The sequence below is a fragment of the Mustela nivalis genome (genome assembly GCF_964662115.1).
Source record: "Mustela nivalis genome assembly, chromosome: X".
NCBI lineage: Eukaryota > Metazoa > Chordata > Mammalia > Carnivora > Mustelidae > Mustela > Mustela nivalis.
In genome coordinates this window covers 16,363,742-16,384,863 of record NC_139040.1, presented here as the reverse complement: position 1 = coordinate 16,384,863, position 21,122 = coordinate 16,363,742, and the positions used below count along the sequence as shown (strand labels likewise).

General features: G+C 45.8%; 1 protein-coding gene across 1 annotated transcript in view; it reads left to right on the top strand.

Moving 5' to 3' along the window:
• Window positions 1-12,933, top strand: part of HPRT1 (hypoxanthine phosphoribosyltransferase 1) — a 40,763-nt gene extending 27,830 nt beyond the window's left edge. Inside the window, exons 5-9 of the mRNA XM_082717669.1 lie at window positions 3,410-3,427; window positions 5,812-5,894; window positions 11,131-11,177; window positions 11,600-11,676; window positions 12,195-12,933. Coding sequence (XP_082573795.1) covers window positions 3,410-3,427; window positions 5,812-5,894; window positions 11,131-11,177; window positions 11,600-11,676; window positions 12,195-12,242 — 273 coding nt within the window. The 3' untranslated portion in view covers window positions 12,243-12,933. The remainder of the gene's footprint in view (window positions 1-3,409; window positions 3,428-5,811; window positions 5,895-11,130; window positions 11,178-11,599; window positions 11,677-12,194) is intronic.
• Window positions 12,934-21,122: the final 8,189 nt, after the last annotated feature.

Here is a 21,122-nt window from a genome sequence, read left to right as displayed (position 1 = left end):
TCTCTTGACTTCATGCCAAGAGTCAATTAGTAACACTCTGCTTTATCACTAAGAGGAAACTCACAAGTTGTTTATGCACTTAAACAAGGGCTGTTTAACCCTTGGAATCAACCTCAGTTAGCTGTCTTTCTCCAGGTCACACAGCAAAGAGGCAGCAGACTCCAACATTAAACTTCAAGTCTGTATTACAAAGTACCCTTGTCTTCCTTTGTGGTGATCTAATTTAGAATTCTTCAAAAGTATATATATTTTGGTGGGGAGTGGGGAGACAGTCTTCTTTATAAAAGTAGACTCACACAACAAAACATGTAGTGTGGTATCATGTGATAGTTGTGAAAGTGTGGGTTCTAGAGATGGGCAGCTTTTTTTTTTCCTTAGGTAAACTCTACCCCCAATGTGGGGCTCAAATCCATGACCCCAAGATCAAGAGTTGCATGCTTTACCAATTGAGTCAGCCAGGCGCCCCAAGATGGGCGGCTTTGATTTAGAGCCTAGCTCACAACTTTTTCTGTGTGAACTTGGGCAAATTATCTAACCCCTCTGTCTCCTCTCTGTAAGGTGGGGACCATAACGGCAGTCCCCTCAAAGAATTCAGAACGTTAAGTGAGATAATGCATGTAGGCCTCTTAAAACAGTTTTTCTGGTAGTTCGAATACTCAGTAAATTTAAACATAGTACTATTTTAAGACCTCTCAAAAAGAGTTTTCCAAATACACCAAGATTGTTCCAGTATAGGCAATTGGCGGAAATAATAGAGATGTTAAGATATTTCAGCATTAGCCTTGAGATGCAGTGCAGTGATTTCCAAGTAACCAGTGACAAATGATAGATTGCTGTGTTTTTTTTTCAGCTGCCAGTTAGTTTTTTATGTAGAAACACCACCAGTTATAAAGGTATAATCTCATAAAAGTTTCACAACAAGCCCTTGAGGCGTAGATACTGTTACCCCTGTTTTACAGATCAGGAAGCTAAGACAGCAGATTTGAAGGACTTGTCCAAAGCCATGCTGCCAGTGAATGGTAGAACTTGAATTTAAATGCAGGTCTTTCTGGCCTCAAAGCTCTTTTCTTTCTCTGGCTTTTAAATGTTTATAGCTTACTTGACTGGCTATGTAGTAGAAAACTTCAGCATACAACACTTGTGTGTCAGATCTTCTTGTCCCGTATGGGGGTCCTGCCAGACTAATCTTGTCCTCCTCAACATTTTTGAAAACTTCAAAAGAGAAATTATAATCATCTGTTGACTTTCCCCTTCCTGCCCATCCTATGTACCACTGCCAGACCGAGTCTTCCCTTTCCACGTACTTTGCCCATATTTAGAAGTCATTTAAAGCCCTTACTCCTATAGTCAGTTTTTAGTGCTGGAAGGGGCCTAGCCTTCAAAGCCTCCTGGGATTTCATTTGATCTTGCCTTTCCCACCTAATGGCTCTGTCCTACTACATGGCTTTGTGATCTTAAAAGTTCTCTTTCGAAAATAATTTTCTTTTCCTGATAGTCACAGTAGAGCACATTTATTGTGGAAAAAATCAAGGCGTCTAAGTTGGATGAAGTTATTTCTTAGTGGTGAGATTGTGGGTTATTTAGACTTTCTATTTCAGCCAATTTTGGGGGGACATTCTATGTAGATACATACGTACATAAATTTTTTTCCAGTTAGTGGTTGAGAATATGGACCTTGGACTCTGAAAATACTTCTTTACCACTTGGCTAGTTTTATGACTTTAGGCAAATCATCTGACTTCAGAGGCTCATCCTTTTTTTCATTTATGAAGTAAGGATATAGCTATTTGACATGAAATAAGCTTTCCATAATGGTAGAAATTCTCATTCTTTATTTTTAAAACCATATATTGAGATCATACTCTAGATACTATAGTTTTGTATTAGATAAATATTTAACCTCTCTGGACTGTGATTGATTTGTACAAGCTATCTCCTATTACTAGAAGTCCATGATTATGACCTAAGATCGTGCAGCTACTTAGTATTAGAGTCAAGACTAGAATCCAGTTTTTCTGTCTCATAATTCAGTGTTTTCTTTTTTTAAAGATTTTATTTATTTATTTGACAGAGATCACAAACAGGCAGAGAGGGAGGCAGAGAGAGAGAGGGAGAAGCAGGCTTCCCGTTGAGGAAAGAGCCCGATGCTGGGCTCGATCCCAGGACCCTGAGATCATGACTTGAGCCGAAGGCAGAGGCTTTAACCCACTGAGCCACCCAGGCACCCCTCAGTGCTGTTTTCAAACTATAACTCCATCCCCTGTTACACATTGCTGCGGCAGTGAGCCACAGTTAGGATGGGAGAGTGTTACCCTTCCGATGTGCTAGCGAGGGTAGAGAAAATGCTGAGAAAGAATCACATAGCAGGTGATGAAATGATGATTGACCCATTAATTGATTAAATTCAGTTCCACTAAAGATTGAGATTGCGGTATCTTGAAAAGAGACAAAGTAGTTGTCATAGGAGGAAAGGGACAATAATACAGACTGTGGTGGTAGTATTATGCATATTGCAAAATACATGCAAAATTACAGCTCAGACAGGGTGAGGTTTTTAAAAAAAGGCCTAACATTTCTTTCTTGCAACCCTGTGGATCTTGTGTGCCCTACCGTGGTAATCACTGAGTTAGAAGAATATATAGAACATAAAGATTTTCATACAGCTGGTATGTGACCAAGAAGGGAGAACAGCAGGTCACAATATAGCATGACTCTTCCTGTGACAGTGATTATAACCAGTGTTTGAAATGGGGCCTTGTTCCTCTAACCAGCATGAGAACAGATAGGACTGTTCTGTACCTCGGCGGTGATTCTTAGATGGTTTCTTCTGTAAGGGCTCTTTCAGCTATAAAATTCTGAGAGGTAGAAATTGGGGTGAGGGTTTATGGTGGGAGGAAGCATTGGTACCTTCCTTTAGTTGAGTCCAAGCATATGAACACACACAGCAAATACAGATCAGTTTTAGTCTAATGAGAAAACAGGTTTTGAACTGGATTCCATATGGTGAATTAAAAGCATGATTTTGGAGTTCTAGTACAAATTATAGTTCTTGAACCTTAGAGTTGGAAGATATATACTAGTTCACATCCCTTATTTAACACATGGTAAACTGAGGCCCAGAGAAACTTCATGACTTGCCCAAAATTAGACCTCTGTTTAAAGGAGTGAGAATTTAAAAAAAAAAAAATGAACCTATATAGATCAAATTTTGTTTTTAAAAGTTCCACTACAATGAAAATTTCACATTAAAGAGTACTAAATCCCAGCAGATGGCCCATTGTTTAAATCAGGCTTTGAGATAGGAAAGCATCTTAAAAACAAGAACTCGGATAATGAGTTTGTTATATGATGTGAGTTATAATTGGAAACACTGATTGACTGTACTGATTTTCATTTCTTTTCCTTCTAGAATGTCTTGATTGTTGAGGTAAGTTCTACATACTTTCAATATAGTGTTTATGATTTTCTAACTTAGTATGCACAGTCCTAAAGGTAATCCCGGAAAATAAATTCCTCGTCATCAGTTTTAACTGTGGGCTTATGTTGTTATAAGGGAGTAAGATTGGTTTTTTTGTAAGAAATACTTAGTAATTTGTTTTTATTGGATAATGGGAAAATGCTAGTATATTTCTTTACCCTCTCTTTTGGGTTTCAAAGTTTTTCCTTTCTTTTAAAGTTGATACACATCATCCCCGTGCATGTTTTTTTATGCTTCTATTACATGTGTGTATCCACATGCAAAACATATTTGGGGATCTAAGAACATATATGGTGCCGCACTATACATAATCCTCTTATATCTTATTTTCACTCCTATTAAGTTCAGAGGTTGTTCACCTTCAGACATGCAGTTGTCCTAAAATGCAAAGTTGCAGTGTCGGTGTGCCCTTGTAAGTCCTCTCTAAATGCAGGCAGTGACCGAATCATAGAGTGGGTCCCTTTTCAGTTTTACCATTCCTGCCAAATGACTCGACAGAGTCATTTGCTTTATACTCTCACCAGTAGAATGAGTTTTCATTCTTTTATATAAAATGTCTTAAGGCTTAAGAGCACCAGTAACCCCCAATTCATTTTTATTAATAGAAACTTCAGCTTATGGATCAAAAACTAAACAGGTGACGCTGTCTTCAAAAGATTCGAGTTCATGAATATCCCTGGGAACTAGTTGCTTGAGAGATTTTTTGGTTTGATTTTAAGTAGACTTCACACCCAGCGTGAGCCCATCGCCGGGCTTGAACACTTGACCCTGAGATCAAGGCCTGAGCTGAGATCAGCAGTTGGACGCCTAACTGACGGAGCCACCCAGGTGCCGTTGGTTGCTTGTTTTTAAGATGATTGATTGATTGATTAATTGATTTGACAGACAGAGATCACAGGCAGGCAGAGAGAGAGAGGAGGAAACAGGCTCCCTACTGAGCAGAGAGCCTGATGTGGGGCTCGATCCCAGGACCCTGGGTTCATGACCTAAGCTGAAGGCAGAGGCTTTAACCCACTGAGCCACCCAAGTGCCCCTGGTTGCTTGTTTTTATTTTTTTATTTTTATTTTTTTTTATTTTTGGGGGGGAGGGGGAAGGGTATGTGCTGATTTTCTTTTAAAGATTTTATTTATTCATTGGACAGAGAGATCACAAGTAGGCAGAGAGGCAGGCAGAGAGAGAGGAGGAAGCAGGCTCCTTGCCGAGCAGAGAACCCGACGCAGGGCTCAATCCCAGCACCTTGGGATCATGACCTGAGCCAAAGGCAGAGGCCTAACCCACTGAGCCACCCAGGCGCCCCGGTTGCTTGTTTTTAAATGTAAATTTATTAATTCCACTTCAGATCGATTTTGTCTGGGGCAATGCTGCCTAACACATGACCACAAATTTAACAGCTGAAAACAATGCATGTCCAGGTTAGCAGAGTCCTCTGCTCAGGCTCCTGGGGCTGAAGTAAGGCTGGGGCTCCTGTCTCGCCCAGGGCTCGCGGTCCTCTTCCAAGTTCACTTAAGTTGTTGGCAGAATTTAGTTCTTGTGCTTGCAAGACGAAGGGCCTTGTTTTCTTGTTGGCTCCGGGCCAGGGGTTGCTCCCAGCTCCTAAAGGCCAACTTCGTGTCCTTGCACGTGGCCCTCTCACATGGCCACTAACCATTCCAGCATTTTCTCAGGTTGTGCTCCCGCTGGGGTTGGGAGGTTATTCTGGGCGTGCGCATGAGGGGACGGGAGTCTTGGGCCATCCGAGTTCTGGCCACTGCAGCCCGAAACTCTGCATTTTTCACAAGTCTCCAGCCCTGATGCTTCTGACGGCTCCCAGACCGCACTTTGTGAAGCACCGCTTTGTACCGTCCATCACGTTTTCATTGAAGAACATTAGGGTTAGGGTTTAAGCAGTATTTTTCCAATTAGAGATGTATTTATTTTGAATAGTCTCCTACTTTTGACTAAGTAGTTAAGGTTCACTTTAATATAAAGTCATTTTATGTAGTAAAGCCTTATTTGGAGACTTTAAAGATGGCATGGAGCAGTGTTTCTCGTCTTGAACCACCTGCTTCTGAGAGTTGGCGACCCTAAAAACAATAGCATTCTTATACTTATCCATGGGGTTTCGGTGTCTCGTGTTTATAGGATGCAGTTTCATTTGCTCTTTAAATGTCTTGTCTTGGGCACCTGGGTGGCTCAGGTCATGATCCTGGAGTCCCAGGGTCGAGTCCCGCATCAGGCTCCCTGCTCGGCGGGGGGTCTCTTTCTCCCTCTGACCCTCCCCTCTCATGTTCTTTCTCTCTCATTCTCTCACACACAAATAAATAAATAAATGTCTTGTCTTTTTCTTTTAAAGGATATAATTGACACTGGCAAAACAATGCAGACCTTGCTTTCCTTGGTCAAGGAACACAATCCAAAGATGGTCAAGGTTGCAAGGTATGTGTATAACATTTTGACGGGCTATTTTCTTCATTTGAAACGGGCTTCAGTCATTAATTGCTTCTCGTAAGAGTAAATGTTCTCAACTTGTTTATCTTCAAAAAGTAATATGATCTCAAATAAGACTCAGTAAATATGCTTTGTAAATAATTTTGTCATGTGTTAATGAAGCCCTTCATTGCAGTTATATTTTTGCTTAATATTATTAACACTTGGTTTTTCAGCATGCTAATAATGATGTCACCTTGTCTTGAGTAGCCTGGTAGAACATTGGGGCTTGCTTGACGAACTGAGACCAAGGATCCCACACTGGGTTTAGGGGGAAGTAGTAGGTGCTGAGGATCCGGAGCTCCTGGAATTGAGTGATGACGTATGCCAACCTCCCCTCCGGGCCCTGCCTCTGCTGTTAGGCTTTTGCTTTCTTAGCTCTACCTTTGTTTCTAGTTTACAGCTGAACCCCTTACAACTCTGAAGGAGCACTGTGGCTCCCACTTTACAGATAGGGACACCAAGGCCTAGGGAATTGTCCAGAGGCACAGCACAGCGCCCAGCACACTGTGGGGTGAGGCTTGAACCAGGCAACCCGGCTCACAGTTCCTGCTTTGTTTACCACCGTAAGGTTCTGGTAGAGTAACACCCGAGGTGGTTTTGGGGGATTGTTTTTTGTTTTTGTTGTTTATTTGTTTTTTGGCTTTTGCAATTTCATCTTCTTTTTTTTTTAAGATTTTATTTATTTATTTGATAGATAGAGATCACAAGTAGGCAGAGAGGCAGGCAGAGAGGCAGAGGGGGAAGCAGGCTCCCTGCTGAGCAGAGAGCCCGATGCAGGACTTGATCCCAGGACTCTGAGATCATGACCTGAGCCGAAGGCAGAGGCTTTAACCCACTGAGCCACCCAGGCACCCCTCATCTTCTATTTTTAAGTCTTTGACCACTCTGTAATTTTTGTGTAGGGGTCAGATAGTAATCTAATTTTTTTCCTAAATGAATAACTGGTTTTGATAAACCCCTTTTAAAGGGTCCAAGTATCCCATATCGAGCATCTCTGAATCAGCGTGAGCCTTCTGTGACCCGTCTGTCAGCAGTTTGTCCTATCAGGTTTCTCTGATAGCTGGCGCCCATGTGGGTAGGTCCCTTTCAGTGGATTGGGGACAGGTGTGACGAGAGGGTCTCTATCCACATTGCACTCTGGGGCACTAAGTGGCTTCCTGTAAGCCAGGCCTGCACTTGCTTATGTCTCTCCTGTGGCACAGGGTACTTCTGTAGCCTCGGGATAGTCTTTTTTCCCTCCTTCCTGGAGTAGGCTGCGGAATTGAGGTAGACTGCCTCATGAGAGAGGGCTTTTGTGTTGCTGGAGGTGTGGAGTGCCCAGAGGGTGCTTTGGTCATTCATTTCATAGTGATGGAGCTGGCCTAAGTCAGTGTTTTCTTAACCTTTTTTTCTTAATCCCGCCCTCACCATTCGGTTTTAATATCACAGATACATATCTGTTCGTGGTGTGTATGTAACCTGTGCTCAATACATAGAAAGTAAGCCTGGCAGCTTGTTCTTTTTATTCAGTGCAGGCTTAAGAAGGACTAGATAAGCATTTTAACTTAAAAAGTTCAATTAAGGGGCGCCTGGGTGGCTCAGTGGGTTAAAGCCTCTGCTTTCGGCTCAGGTTATGATCTCAGGGTCCTGGGATTGAGCCCTGCATCAGGCTCTCTGCTCAGCAGGAAGCCTGCTTCTCTCTCTCTCTGCCTGCCTCTCTGCCTACTTGTGGTCTCTGTCAAATAAAAAAATATTTTAAAAGTTCAATTAAAATTTACTTATTTATTTTTTAATATTTTTTTAAAGATTTTATTTATCCATTTGTCAGAGAGAGAGAGAAAGCCCAAGCATGGGGAGCGGCAGGCAGAGCAGGCAGAGGGAAAGGTAGGCTCCCCGTGGAGCAGGGAGCCGAACGCGGGAGCCGATCCCAGGACCCCCAGGATCATGACCCATGTCAGAGGCAGTTGCCTAACTGAGCCACCTGGGTATTCCAAGAAGTTCGATTAAAAATTTTAAAACTGTGAATCGGTGGGAATGTCAGATGGATTGGCTGCCTTGGCAAACGGCTTGTCGCGTTTGTGAGAAACTAAGCACGTAGCTGCCGTACGACTCCAGCACTTGCATTTGTCCCGGAGAAATGAGCACGTAGGTCCTCCTGGAGATTCATACACGAAAGCTCGCGGCAGCTTCATTTGTCATAGGCCCAAACAGGAATCAACCAAAGTGCCCATCAGTGGGTGAATGACGAAACGGACCGCAGGGCAGCGTTCCATGGAGTCCTGCTCAGTCGTACGAAGGAACACGGGACAACCTAGATAAGCCTCAAGGGGCTTGTGCTCATCAAAGCCAGTGTCCGGGGTGCCTGGGGGACTCAGTCGGTTAAATGTCTGACTCTTGATCTCTGCGTCATGGGTTCAAGCCACATGCTGGGCTCCACGCTAGGTGTGGAGTCTCCTTAAAAAAAAAAAAAAAAAAAGCCAATCTCGAAAGGTTGCCTCCTATATGATTCCATTTATGCAACCTTCTTAAAGTGACAAAATGCCAGAAGTGGAGAGCATGTGAGTGGTTACCGGGGGTGAGGGCGGTGAACGTGATGCGTGACTGTGAATAGAGCCTCGTGCGATGGGACGTCCTGTCATCCCGAGGCGGTGGTGGTCACTTGAACCCGCATGTGTGATAAAGTCGTGCAGAAGCACACACACTCGCACGCAAATGCATGCGTGTGAGACTCGTGGGATCTGGACAAGGTCAGTTCCCTGGAGCCCGCGTCTTGGTCGTGGTGATCTGCCAGTTAATGGGAGCTCTTAGTACTGGAGGAGGCTGGGCGGGGGGCACATGGCACGGCCCTGCGCATTTCTGTGACTTCCGGCAACCTGTAATTATTTATATTATTATTTCAAAAGTTACATAATTCTTTCAAAATGAAGAATTTGAATAAGCTGTTCATGTTGGACTTTCTATCTGCTTAGTAACTCTTAACGTAGGCATAGTTCAGTTCATTGTGCTTTTGCTTTATTGCACTTGGCAAATACTGTGGGTTTTTTTTTTTAATTTTATTTATTTACTTGAGAGAGAGAGAGACAGCAAGAGAGGGAACACAAGCAGGGAGAATGGCAGAGGGAGAAGCAGGCTCCCTGCCAAACAGAGAGCCTGATGCAGGGCTTGATCCCAGGGCCCTGGGACCATGAACTGAGCTGAAGGCAGATGCTTAACGACTGAGCCACCCAGGCGCCCCTTCTTATTTATTTATTTATTTTTTTGGATTGTACTTACGTAACTGAGTTTAGACCTTTCTTTTTTTTCCCCCCCACAAATATATGCCACCCATGCGCCCCAGATACTGTGTATTTTACAGATCAGAGGCCTGTGGCAACCAGCATCAAGCAAGTCTGTAGGCACCAGTTTTCCAACAGCATTTGGTCACTTCACGTCCCTGTCACTTTTTTTTTTTTAAGATTATTTATTTATTTGAGAGAGAGGGAGAGCATGAGCAGGGGGAGGAGCGGAGGGAGAGGGAGAAGCAGGCTCCACTGAGCAGGGAGCCTGACGCTAAACCAGCTGAGCCAGCCGGGCGCCCCTCTCTGTCACATTTTGATAATTCTTGGAATATTTCAAACTTTTTCATTTTTATATTTGCTGTGGTGATCAGTGATTATGAATTCTGAAAACTCAAATGAAAGCCTTTTAGCAATAAAATGTCTCTAAGATGCGTGCTTTTTTAGACGTGATGCCGTAGCACACTTAATAGACTACAGTGTAGCATAAACATAATTTTTATGCCAAAACATTCATTTGACTCCCTTTACTGTGATACTTGCTTTGTTGTGGTGCTCTGAAACCATACCCACAAGATCTCTGAAGTATGCCTTGTAGTTTATTTACTTATACAAATTGTAAAACAAAACAAAACAAAAAGAAACCACGTTTGTGCCCCATCCCAGCAATTCTGATGTAATCGGTCAGGGGTGTGGCCCGGGTACCTGAGTTTTGTTTTGTTAAAGTTCCCAGGCGAGTCTGATGTGTAACTAAGATTGAAAATCATTTTGTGCCCTTCCCAGCTTTTTTTTTTATTTTTTAAGATTTTATTTAACTATTTGAGAGGAGACCAGAGTGGAGAGAGGGAGCACAAGCAGGGGGGCGGTGGGGTACAGATGGAGAAACAGGCTCCCCACTGAGCAGTTAGCCTGATGACCACGATGCGGGGGAGGGAGGGGCTCTATCCCAGGACCCCAGGATCATGAGCTGAGCTGAAGGCAGGGGCTAACCGACTGAGCCACCCAGGCACCCCTGTCCTTTCCAGCTTTTGAAATATATTTATCTAAGAAGGTATAAAATCGTAAGTTTTACTGGGACTGCCCTTAACATACATAAAGGTTATCAAAACACTGTTGATAGCTTCTCTTTTTTTTTTATAGGATTTTCATATGTTTTTGTTTGTTAACGTTTGTTTGTTTTTTAAGATTTTATTTATTTATTTGACAGACAATGATCACAAGTAGGCAGAGAGGCAGGCAGTGGGGTGGGGGAGCAGGCTCCTTGCCAAGCAGGGAGCCCTATGCGGGGCTCAATCCCAGGACCCTGAGACCATGACCTGAGCCGAAGGCAGAGGCTTTAACCACTGAGCCACCCAGGCACCCCAATAGGTTTTCTTAATGGCTGAAAAATTCCAGCAGGCAGTACACACTTGGGTTACGACATGAGCTTATGTTAGAGGTGGCGTATCCCAACTGTAGTTTTTGTTCTCAAAAATCAGTACAAGCTCCTTGAACATGCTAGTTATTTTTAGCCTCACGATCTTTGTAAGCCACGTATTAAGAGTCTCAAAAGGTGACGCTCACATCTCCCGCACCCCTTTGCAGTTGTAGCATTGGCCTTCCAGGGATCCTGAAACTGCCCGTTGACACTCCCCATCCATTCATCCTTCTGATCTGCTGCCCTCTGATGGGTGCGTGAGTAGTCGGGGTCAGAACCATCTCAGAATCATCAGTCATGTTCCTAGTGGGGATCAGGCAAGGGTCTCGGCTGTGGCGGGAGCTCACTGCTGTCCTGCCCGGTCCCTGCAAGCTCGCTGCCCATTTCGTAGTCTTTCTACATAGAAAATATTCTAGGTGTAGGAGAGACCATGTCTCAAAGCAGGAATGTCCCCTTTTGTAATGCCCTGTCATGTCTCCCTATGTCACATGTTACATTTTGTAATTAACAGCTTGCTGGTGAAGAGGACCCCTCGAAGTGTTGGCTATAAACCAGACTGTAAGTGAATTACTTTCTGTCAGTCATTTAACCGTCCTTAACCGGAGCAAGTTTTTTTTTTTTTTTTTAAGATTTTATTTATTTATTTGACAGAGTGACAGAGAGAGATCACAAGTAGGCAGAGAGGCAGGCAGAGAGAGGGGGGGAAGCAGGCTTCCCACCACGCAGAGAGCCCGATGCAGGGCTCGATCCTAGGACCCCGAGATCATGACCTGAGCCAAAAGCAGAGGCTTTAACCCACTGAGCCACCCAGGCGCCCCAACCTGAGAAAGTTTTCTCTGAAATGGTTGAGAGTTACTTCAGAGGGTATTTTTTTTTTTCCTTAAGATTTTAGAGAGAATCTGTAGAGAGGCACATTCATAAGCATTTGAATCGAAAATGATGTTTTCTGTATCTGAGTGATGATTTATGATTCTTTTCAGTTGTTGGATTTGAAATTCCCGACAAGTTTGTTGTAGGATATGCCCTTGACTATAACGAATACTTCAGGGATTTGAATGTAAGTAATGCCTCTTTTTCTCACTCATTTTTCAGAGCCTGTATAAAAATTTACGAAAGAGAGGAATTGTTTTCTCTTTCCAGCACCTCATAATTTGAACAGACTGATGGTTCCCATTAGTCACATAAAGCTGTAGTCAAGCGCAGACGTCCTTAGAGCTGGAACTTGGCCAGGCTGGGGTGACACTTCTGTTGGCTGCAACAGTCGAACAGCTTTAACATATAGTAACTGTCCCATTATTATTTCAGATGATAGATGTGGTCATAAGTGAGAAATAAATGAACTGGTCTAAGTCTTTTCACTCACTCTCCTTCAAGCACCTGCTTCTGCTTCGTGGGCAGGAGGCGAGAGCGTGCCTTTCCGCACCCGGTGAGGAAGGCCCCGCTAGCCTCTGTCTGTCTGTCCGGTGGAGCCCCTGCAGCACAGCGCTGTTCCCCCAAGCCGTGCAAAATGCTGTTCTTGCCTTCCATTGCAGGATACGCTTTTCTAATGTGAATCTCTGGATTTTTATTTTGTAGCATGTTTGTGTCATTAGTGAAACTGGAAAAGCAAAATACAAAGCCTGAGATGAGAGTTTACGTTGAGTTCGGAAGCATCTGGAGCCCCACTGAAATCATCAGTAGAATGTTCTAGTTCTGTGGCCAGCTGCTCCATAGAGCTTTATTGCATGTATCCTCTCAGAATTTTATCCATTTTGTATTTTAGAAATGCCCGTTGCTCCATTCCTGAAGTCTTTATTTGCAATACGAGCCTATAGACTATCCGTTCTCTTGGCGTGGAGTGTTGTTTGACTTGTGAATAAAAAAAAATCTCTTAAGCTACACCACTATCGAATGAAAATATTGAAATTGTATCTGTAAGAAACATTTAAAGAGAAGATATATTAGTTTTTTAATTGGTATTTTAATTTTTATATATTCAGGAAAGAACAGAAGTGATTGAATATTGTTAATTATATATCACTGTGTGTTTAAAAGAGTAAGGAGCAGTCAGTTTTCCTATCAGCGACAGCATCTACAGTATTGTCTGTTGGGTAAACCATATGTCTTGGAATTATTTTACTGTTTCAGCAGGATTAATTGTTTTCTCCCGCTTGTTCAGATGATTTCTGGGGAATCTGTGTCAACATTTCCTTTTAAATACAAATCAGTAAATAAATTTAAAAAAAAAAACCCAAACAAACCAAAAACCCGTTACCATGTTTTGAATTCTTCAGTGTAAACATCCCTACAATAAAGGCTGTCTCTTTAAAAGAAACTCCGCATACCTATCATTTCTCTACAGATTAACCTAGTGTCATTTTCTGTCAGTTACTTTTTCCTTGTCTGTTAAGTTTTAGCAGCTCTTTTAATTGTAATCTTTACCGAGCACAGCGAATGGTGATTATATGGTAGAATGCGTTGGGGAAGCTAGTGACATTCGCACCCACAGTAAGTTTCAAACACACAGTAGCCTTGATGACTTGTCACTGTGTTTGAGTAACAGGGCTTTCTCTTGGGATCCTGGGAAATTGTTCAGATCGCAGGCTCATCTTTGTGTAGATGAAGAACGGCACCAGCGGAACCTCTTGTTTCTTGGGAGCAGGAAGACAGGTTTTTTTTTTTTTTTAAAGATTTTATTTATTTATTTGACAGACAAAGATCACAAGTAGGCAGAGAGGCAGGCAGAGGAGGCGGGGGAGCGGGCTCCCTGCCGTGGAGAGAGCCCGATGCAGGGCTCAATCCCAGGACCCTGAGATCATGACCTGAGCCGAAGGCAGAGACTTTAACCACTGAGCCACCCAGGCGCCCCGGAAGACATGTTTTAAACCCAAACTCTCAGGGGCCTCTTGGCTCCAGGTGAGCTGTGAACCAGCAAGCCCAGGAGCCATCTAGCCACATGGATGCCTTAAAGTTTGCTGCCATTCTCAGCAGCAAAGTGGGGAACTTGAAGTAATACCGTGTAATAATTTGTTACGGTCCCGGAACATTCTAGTTTCATCCAGCCTTTTCACTGTTGTTACCTACCTTATTTGATCTTCATGACCCTGTGCCCCCCGCTTCCCATCTGCCTCCCCCCCCGCCGACGCCCTTCCCACCTCCTATTAGGTGGAACCGTGTGAAATGACCCTTCTGGCAGGTAAAAAACTGTTAGCTGGTGGCAGTTCCGAGCGGCATAACCTGAACACGAGCTGCGTGGTTTACATTCGTATGGCTTCCTGTTTGTCTCCCCTATCCGCGTCTTCTAGAATGTAAGCTCCATAAGGAAGATGAGAACTTTTACCTGTCTTGTTCACTGACACATACACTCAGTGTCTCGAAGGTACTAGGAGCTCAGGTGACAGTCGTTGAATGAATGAGTAGTGAAGAGGTCTGGGTTGGACTGTCCTTTGCTTATTAGCTCTGTGACCTTGGGGTGCTAAACTCGGGGGCCTGTTTTCTCAGCTGGTAAATGGGGACAGTGGTGTCTCTTCACAGGCCCATGGCGAGGAGTAATGAGCTGTGACAGGGCAGGTGAGATGGGACCGGGGCCCGGGACTTGCCAGGTGCACCATACAGTGGCTGAGCCTGGCAGAAATGGATGTTTCGAGAAGTGAGGTGTGCGGCCAGTCAGCGGTGGAATGTGAACTGAGATCTGTCTGATTCTCGCCGCTCTCGCCTGAGGCGACAGCACTTCCCCTTTCCTCGTAAGGAGACGCCTCACATCTTACTTCACCTGCCATCGGGACCCCATTTCCAGTCATTTTTATTTCCTTCACCAACTTGCAGCAGGTGAAACGTAGTCCATCTATGGGATGACGGAAGGGGCGCGCTACCAGGAGCAGCAGTAATTTCTGGAATAACAGTCATCTGTCAAGGGAGAGGAAAAGTACTAAAAAGAAAGAAAAAATGCTAAAGCCTCCTGGGGCCCTTTAGTCATTTAGCCTGGGAGCAGCTGGTCACAGTTGTCCCACGTCTGTAACCCTCGGGGCTGTGCTTTCATCACAGTCTCGTGTCCTAGGAATGTTCATGAGGGAAGGAAAATGAAATTTCAATTGCTTCATTTTGGGAGATACGGAAACATGGGATCTTACCATCCAAGGCAATATGGGTGCTTAAAGATCTGGAAAACTCGTGTGTGCCAAACCCTCTGCGTGTTCCCCCTGTTGTAAATGCTTGTATGTGACTCCTGTATGTGTCATGTCTGTAAACAGAGGTAGGTCCCCATTTTAATTCCGTGTGCAAAGATGGCTTACTGCTCTAAATCAGTTCATGTCCTTTCCTACATTGGAGATTCTAGAAACACACTGAGTGCCCTCTGGGTGCCAGGTACTGGGGAAGACAGGCAAGGTTGTGTGTGTGCGTGCGTGTGTGTGTGTATAGCGTGATAGGGCCAGAGGCTGTGCAGCAGGGTTTGTCTACACTGTGTAACAGGCGGCCCTTGAGGACTTTTAAGTAGGAAGTAGTGATCAAGCTTTTCTTTGCAGTTTTAAGGGCACAGGAACCTCCAAGAGCAGTTCGGAAAGTAGCCAGGGGTTTCAGGAGTCAGACCAGTACTGTCAGGGGTCACAGCCGGCTCCTGTGTCACACAGGGCACCAGGCGCTTTGTGTGTGCTACTTTTATGCAAGTTTCACAGAAGAGACCGCCTCGGAGGCTCAGTTGTCAAGGTGGTGGTAGGGAGGCCTCCAGGGGCGAATCAGCCCCCGTTTCTTCCCCGGATGACTGCAGTCCCATCTCCAGTTCCCGTCTTGTCGCCGTCCCCCTGACTGACACCCACGCGGCCTCCGTGCAGTGGTGCAGCTGTTGAAGCGATTCAAAGGAAGACGGGGTGGTTTGGCTCAGATCCTTCCTGGGGCTCCCCATTTGGGAGTGAAAGCCCAGGGCCTCCCAAGGGTGGATCGCGTAGGGTTCCCGGCTCGCTGCTGCCCGGGCAGCACCACCAGCAAGCCCGGGCCGCACCGCCGGCAAGCACACTGCGCTCGCGCCCAACTGCTCACTGCTGCGTGGGCCCGTCTCCCTCCGCTGGAGCACTGGGATGGCTGCTGCCCTTGCTTTTGACCCGTTTCCGTTTACCCCCACGCTGTGGGTAGGCCCCTCCTCTCTCGGTGTCTGCTTGCCTTTTTTGGATGATCTTTTGAGATTGGGCGCCTGGGTGGCTTAGTCAGTGAAGCGTGCGCCTTGGGCTCAGGTGGGTCCTGGGATCGAGCCCTTCCCCCTGTTCATGCTCTCTCTCTAATGAACAAAATCTTTTTTTTTTTTTAAGATTTTATTTATTTATTTGACAGAGATCACAAGCAGGCGGGGGGGAGGGGGGAGCAGGCTCCCTGCTGAGCTGAGAGCCCGATGCGGGACTCGATCCCAGGACCCTGAGATTATGACCCGAGCTGAAGGCAGCGGCTTAACCCACCGAGTCACCCAGGCGCCCCTCTAATGAACAAAATCTTAAAAAAACAAAAAACAAAACAGAAATCAGACTATATCACTTGCCTGGTTAACACTTGAAAGCAGGCCGTCGCGTGGCCTGCAAGCTCTCCTGTGAGCCAGCTCCCGGCCACCTCAGGTCACCTGTCCTTGCTCACTTCACTTCAGCCACACCGCTCTTCTTTCAGTTTCTCACGCCTGCCACCGCCCCCCCCAATCTCCCCATGACCTCAGAGCCTCTGTTCCTGCAGTTCCTTGTGCCCGTCACTCAGTTCCCCCCATCAGCCGAGTTGGCTCTACGGGTCACCCTAGTGAACCCCCTCTCTGATCCTCCTTCTCTAACAGCCTCAAAGCGACCCTCCATGACATGACCTGTTTCCGGTTCCCCGTGGCCCTCAGCACCGTCAGGTGGTCACGCCTTCCCCACAGGGCAGCAATGGCCACGGTGGCCACTCTGCCCCATGCTTGGCTGGGAAGGAAGCGGCCCAGGCGGACAGTTACCCTTAGCGACGTCAAAGGCCCCATGGCTTAGCCTAAACTTGGGGGGCCGATGAGAAGCTGCCTTGTGGCAGACCCTGTGAGATCGGGAGGGGCACAACAGCCTTGTGACAGCTTGTCACTCGGCTGCTCACCTCTCTTTGTTCCTGGCAGGGTCATGGAGTGTCTGAGACTTGGGTCCAGAGGCCGTCGACTGTGTTTACATGGCCTAGGTGGTGACATCTGGGGCAGAGCCGTTCCCAGACAAACACCTGCCCAATGGATCTTTTCTTACTCTACTTCTTGCCTGGCTTCGCTTGTAGACCCCCAGCCCCGTGAGGGCAGCGCTTTGCCCCTTTCCCTGCCTGGTCCCCAGCACCTACCAGGACTGGGAAAACATTTGTTGGATAAAGGACAGGAAGTTAAAAAGCAGATAAAATTTTTAAAAATGATACCTGAATTGCCCAGAATGACAAGCAAAATGTTGTCTCAGGTTGAGCAAAGCAAAAAACCACCACCAGAATTTGATTTCTTGTTAACACTCGCTAACCTTTATTGAATTGTTACTGTATGCAGTGGAGCCTTACTAAGCACTGTCGAATCTTTGTGATACCCCTAGGAGGTAGATGTTTTTTAATCAACCCGATTTTGCAAATGAAGAAATGCAGGCTCAGAGAGGTTGTGTAATTTGCCCAGGATCACACAGCTAGGAATTTGAACCTAGGCGGTCTTACTCCGGAACCTGGCCTCTTCGTCCATTACCACTTAACCTTTAGAGCCTGGCTCTTAATGTGCAAACTAGTACACCGAGGGCCCAGAGAAAAATACTAAGCTTGTTGGAGGTACTAATTCCAAAGGACTTGTACATTGAGCAGCTTTTTGAGGGCCCAGCTGATCTTTAAGAATGTGCACTGACTTCCTCCAGCACTGGGAACCGCTTTCAAAGATGATTCCGGAGTTCCTCCAGTGCGATCTCCGAATTTTTCAACTGGCTTATTTTACGACCCATGGGCAGCTTCAGACAAAGTGACTCTTTGGCATGAAGGATTGTGTGTGTGCTCTCTGCCATTTTTAAATGTGAATTTTATAGATCCTTCAAACCACTTGAAAGAGTAATGATTTTTTAATGGTTTTTCATTATTAGCTGTAACTTCAAGCATTACTGATAAAAACTGCCAAATTCTTTCAAGTTTTCTCTTTACATGACATGGGTGTACTTCGTAATGAGCCTTCTCATGATGATTCATGACCGAAGTGACTTTGAAACTTGGTAGCTTTACAGTAGAACTCCCTTTTCTTGGCGTTTCTTTTTCCTTTTGCCTTCATCATGAGAATATTTGAGAGCTGTGACCGTGAACGAGTTCAGTTCTCCCGCGCATGGCGTCCTCTGGAGGGCTCATCCCAGCACCTGCCCTGTGGGCGCCCCACTCCCTGTGTCCTTGACGGGTTCATCCTGCATGTGGCAGCTGGCCCTGCTCATCACTGTCGGGGTGTCCTGGCTTCCGGGGCCTCCTGATGGGCCGAGCTAGAAGAGGGAACATGTACCCTCACGCACATACCCGCACCCTTATGTCTATTTCTGCGTCTGTATACGTAGGAAAAGAAAGAGTTCACACTGGCCGCTGCTCTCATCCACACCCCAGGATTCGTTCTAGCCTCCTTGCCTCTTTGGAACTTTTTGCTTTGACTTTGAGACTCTGGCTCCATTCACTTCCTTGTTCAACCCCGTATCATAAAGGAGTCACGTGTGCCCATGACAGATGATGTAACTGACTAGAGCCCAGTCTGCCTTTTGGGCAGATCTTTTTGTTGTAAGCCTTAACAGTATCCAATGGAAATACTGTTTTCCAGAATTACTTTCTTCTCCCTCCCTCTTAGCGCAGCTGTGGTGTTCACCTGTCATGCAGTTTGATTCATTTGTTCGCGTATTTTATGTAGGCTCTCATATCTTAGTTGTGATTATTATGGTTATTATAGAATATAATAAGAGTGAGAGCGATATGGACAGGTCTAGTCAGAGATAGTTTGTCCTCTCCCCATCACCGCCGGCCCGTTCCCATCACCCCAGCTTTCCGCTCCTTCTCCCGCCCACTCCACGATCATCATCTTCCTGGCTTCTAGTGGCAGCCCTGTCTGTGCTGAGCACATGTCGCCTCTTTCCTGTTCATGACAGCTCCCAGAGGTAGGTACCAGTGTCAACGCCATTTTCTTAGATGAGGGGATTGAGCCCCAGAGACATAAGGACGCTGTCCAGGGTGACATCTGGAAACATGACCACTACTCCAACTGGGATGTGACAACAACGACCAACATTGGTCCCACCTTTTTCTTCAAATTATATGGTCCTTCCTCATCCTGGGTCTCCCTGAAGCTCCTCACGTCTGAAGTCACCTTTCTGAAAATATTCTGTTAACTGTCGGAAGCCTTGTTCTGCTCAGGCGCGGTGAGACAAAGGCCACGAGAGGCCACCTGGCCTTTGTTTGGGACCTGGGGAAGACATTGCCCTCGGTCGATGCCACCCTCCCCATTTTCAAAATGTGTTGACACGTCTTCCTTGTAAATTCAGCAACATAGCAGTTTCTTTACAACATCACCAAGGCTTCATTGAAAACTATCCCATTCGGGAGGTGATGATGGGGCCTTCCTGGGTCTCAGGCTGGGTGTTCGGTGTTTCTGGGAAAGTGCTGAATGCAAAAGGTCCACATCCCCGAGGTGCCTAAGGTCCAGGAAGGATAGGGGGGCAAGTCTACCAGTGTTCTAACGCAAGGCCAGGCTCCGTTCAGTGCTGGAGAAGAGGGGACACCTAACGTAATGGGAATTCAGAGAAAACTCAACGAGCAGGGAAAGGCAGCAGCATTTAAAATATGACTTTGGAGAAGCGCCTGGGTGGCTCAGTGGGTCAAGTGTCTGCCTTTGTCTCAGGTCATGATCCTGGGGTCCTGGGATCGAGCCCCGCATCGGGCTCCCTGCTCAGTGGGGAGCCTGCTTTTCTCTGTGCCCGTCTGCCCCTCTCCCCGTTCTCTCTCTCAAATAAATCTTAAAAAAATAAAATATGACTTTGGAGAACAGGAAAGGTTTGGATAGGTAGATAGAGAGGAAGGAAGGTTGGGGAAAAGGCTTCAGCCAAAGGATCTGCTTGGGCAGAGGCATGGGTAGTGTGGGAAATGGTGAGGAGTCTATTTTGGCCCTGGCAGAGAGGCTGTCAAGAGGAGCGATAAGGGAGAAAGGCGGCAGCGTAGATCAGGGCCATTTTAAGGGCTTCTGTATCTGTTAGGATGATCTAGGCTTCCTGTCAGATTGCCTGGCTCAGACCAGCTTACACGATAAAGGGCATTGGCTACAGAACTGGGAAGCCCAGGAGTGGCTCCAGCCCGCTCGGTGTGACAACCCCCCCCCCACCCCAGCTCTGGCTCCATGATGATGCCAGGCTCCCAGTGGCTGCCGCGGACCAGCTTCATCTTAAGGGCAACCCTCCTGTGGTCAGGTGAGGGGCGCCAGCTGCCATCGGGGAGCAAGCTTCTCCGAGAACGGCCCTCTGTGTCAACTTGCTTTGAGAAGTGGTGAGAAGTCCCTCCCGGTGTCTCGCTAGCCAGAACGGGCACAGATGTCCATTTCGTCGCCAGTCACTGGCGAGGGGGGGCGGGGGGTGGGATTGCCCTCTGGCCCATCAGGCCCACTTCCAGAGCTAAGATTAGAGTCCATTTCCCCTCAGGACACATAGCACAAACTCAGAACCTGGTTAAGAGGGCATGGCCGGGATTAGGTGTGAGGGAGGCAACCGACCCCTGTGCTCGCAAGTGCCAAGAAAGTGGAGAATTGTGTTCGTTAAGTGAAAAATGGGGAATGTAGGAACAATGGGAAGTTTGATAAAGCAAAAATATTCCTGGTTTTCGCTGAGTCCAAGATACTATCAATTGTCTATTCAAGTTGGGCAAACAACCTGGTTTCTTCAACAGATAAACTGCAAGGAAAAACATGAGGGAGGAAACCGTAAGCAAATTAAGAGACTGAAAGAAATCTCAGCCAGGACCTCATTTAGATCAAAACCCAAGTGAACTTGAAGATACACATTTATGACATGAGACAACTGGAAATGTGAACCCTGGCTCAAATGTACATTGGTACCAAGGAATTACTGTGGTTTTTAAAATGTGGAATAATAGATTGTGGATCTGTTTAAAAGAAAAGAAAAAACAAAAACAAAACAAGAGTCCTATATTTTAGAAACAACAGACTAAATTATTTACAGATGAAAATGGCTCGATGTCTGGGACTTGTTTCCCAAAAATACAGGAGCCAGGGGAAATAGGTCATGAGCTAGTATCACTGAAGAAGGGTGATGGGAAGTCCTGAGCTACCATATGAGAAATTCTGGAAGCTTCCAGTAGACCATCTCAGCTGAACTCAGTCTTCTATCCCACATGGAACCTTCCAGACCAGACCATCGGCTACAGGAAATAAAAGAATCATCTAGCTGAACCCTGCCTGAATTCCTGACCCATAAAATCACGAGATGTAATTAAATGGTTGATGCTTTAAGTCATTAAGTTTTGTGGTACTTTCTTAGGCGGCAAAAGGTGGCCAGAATA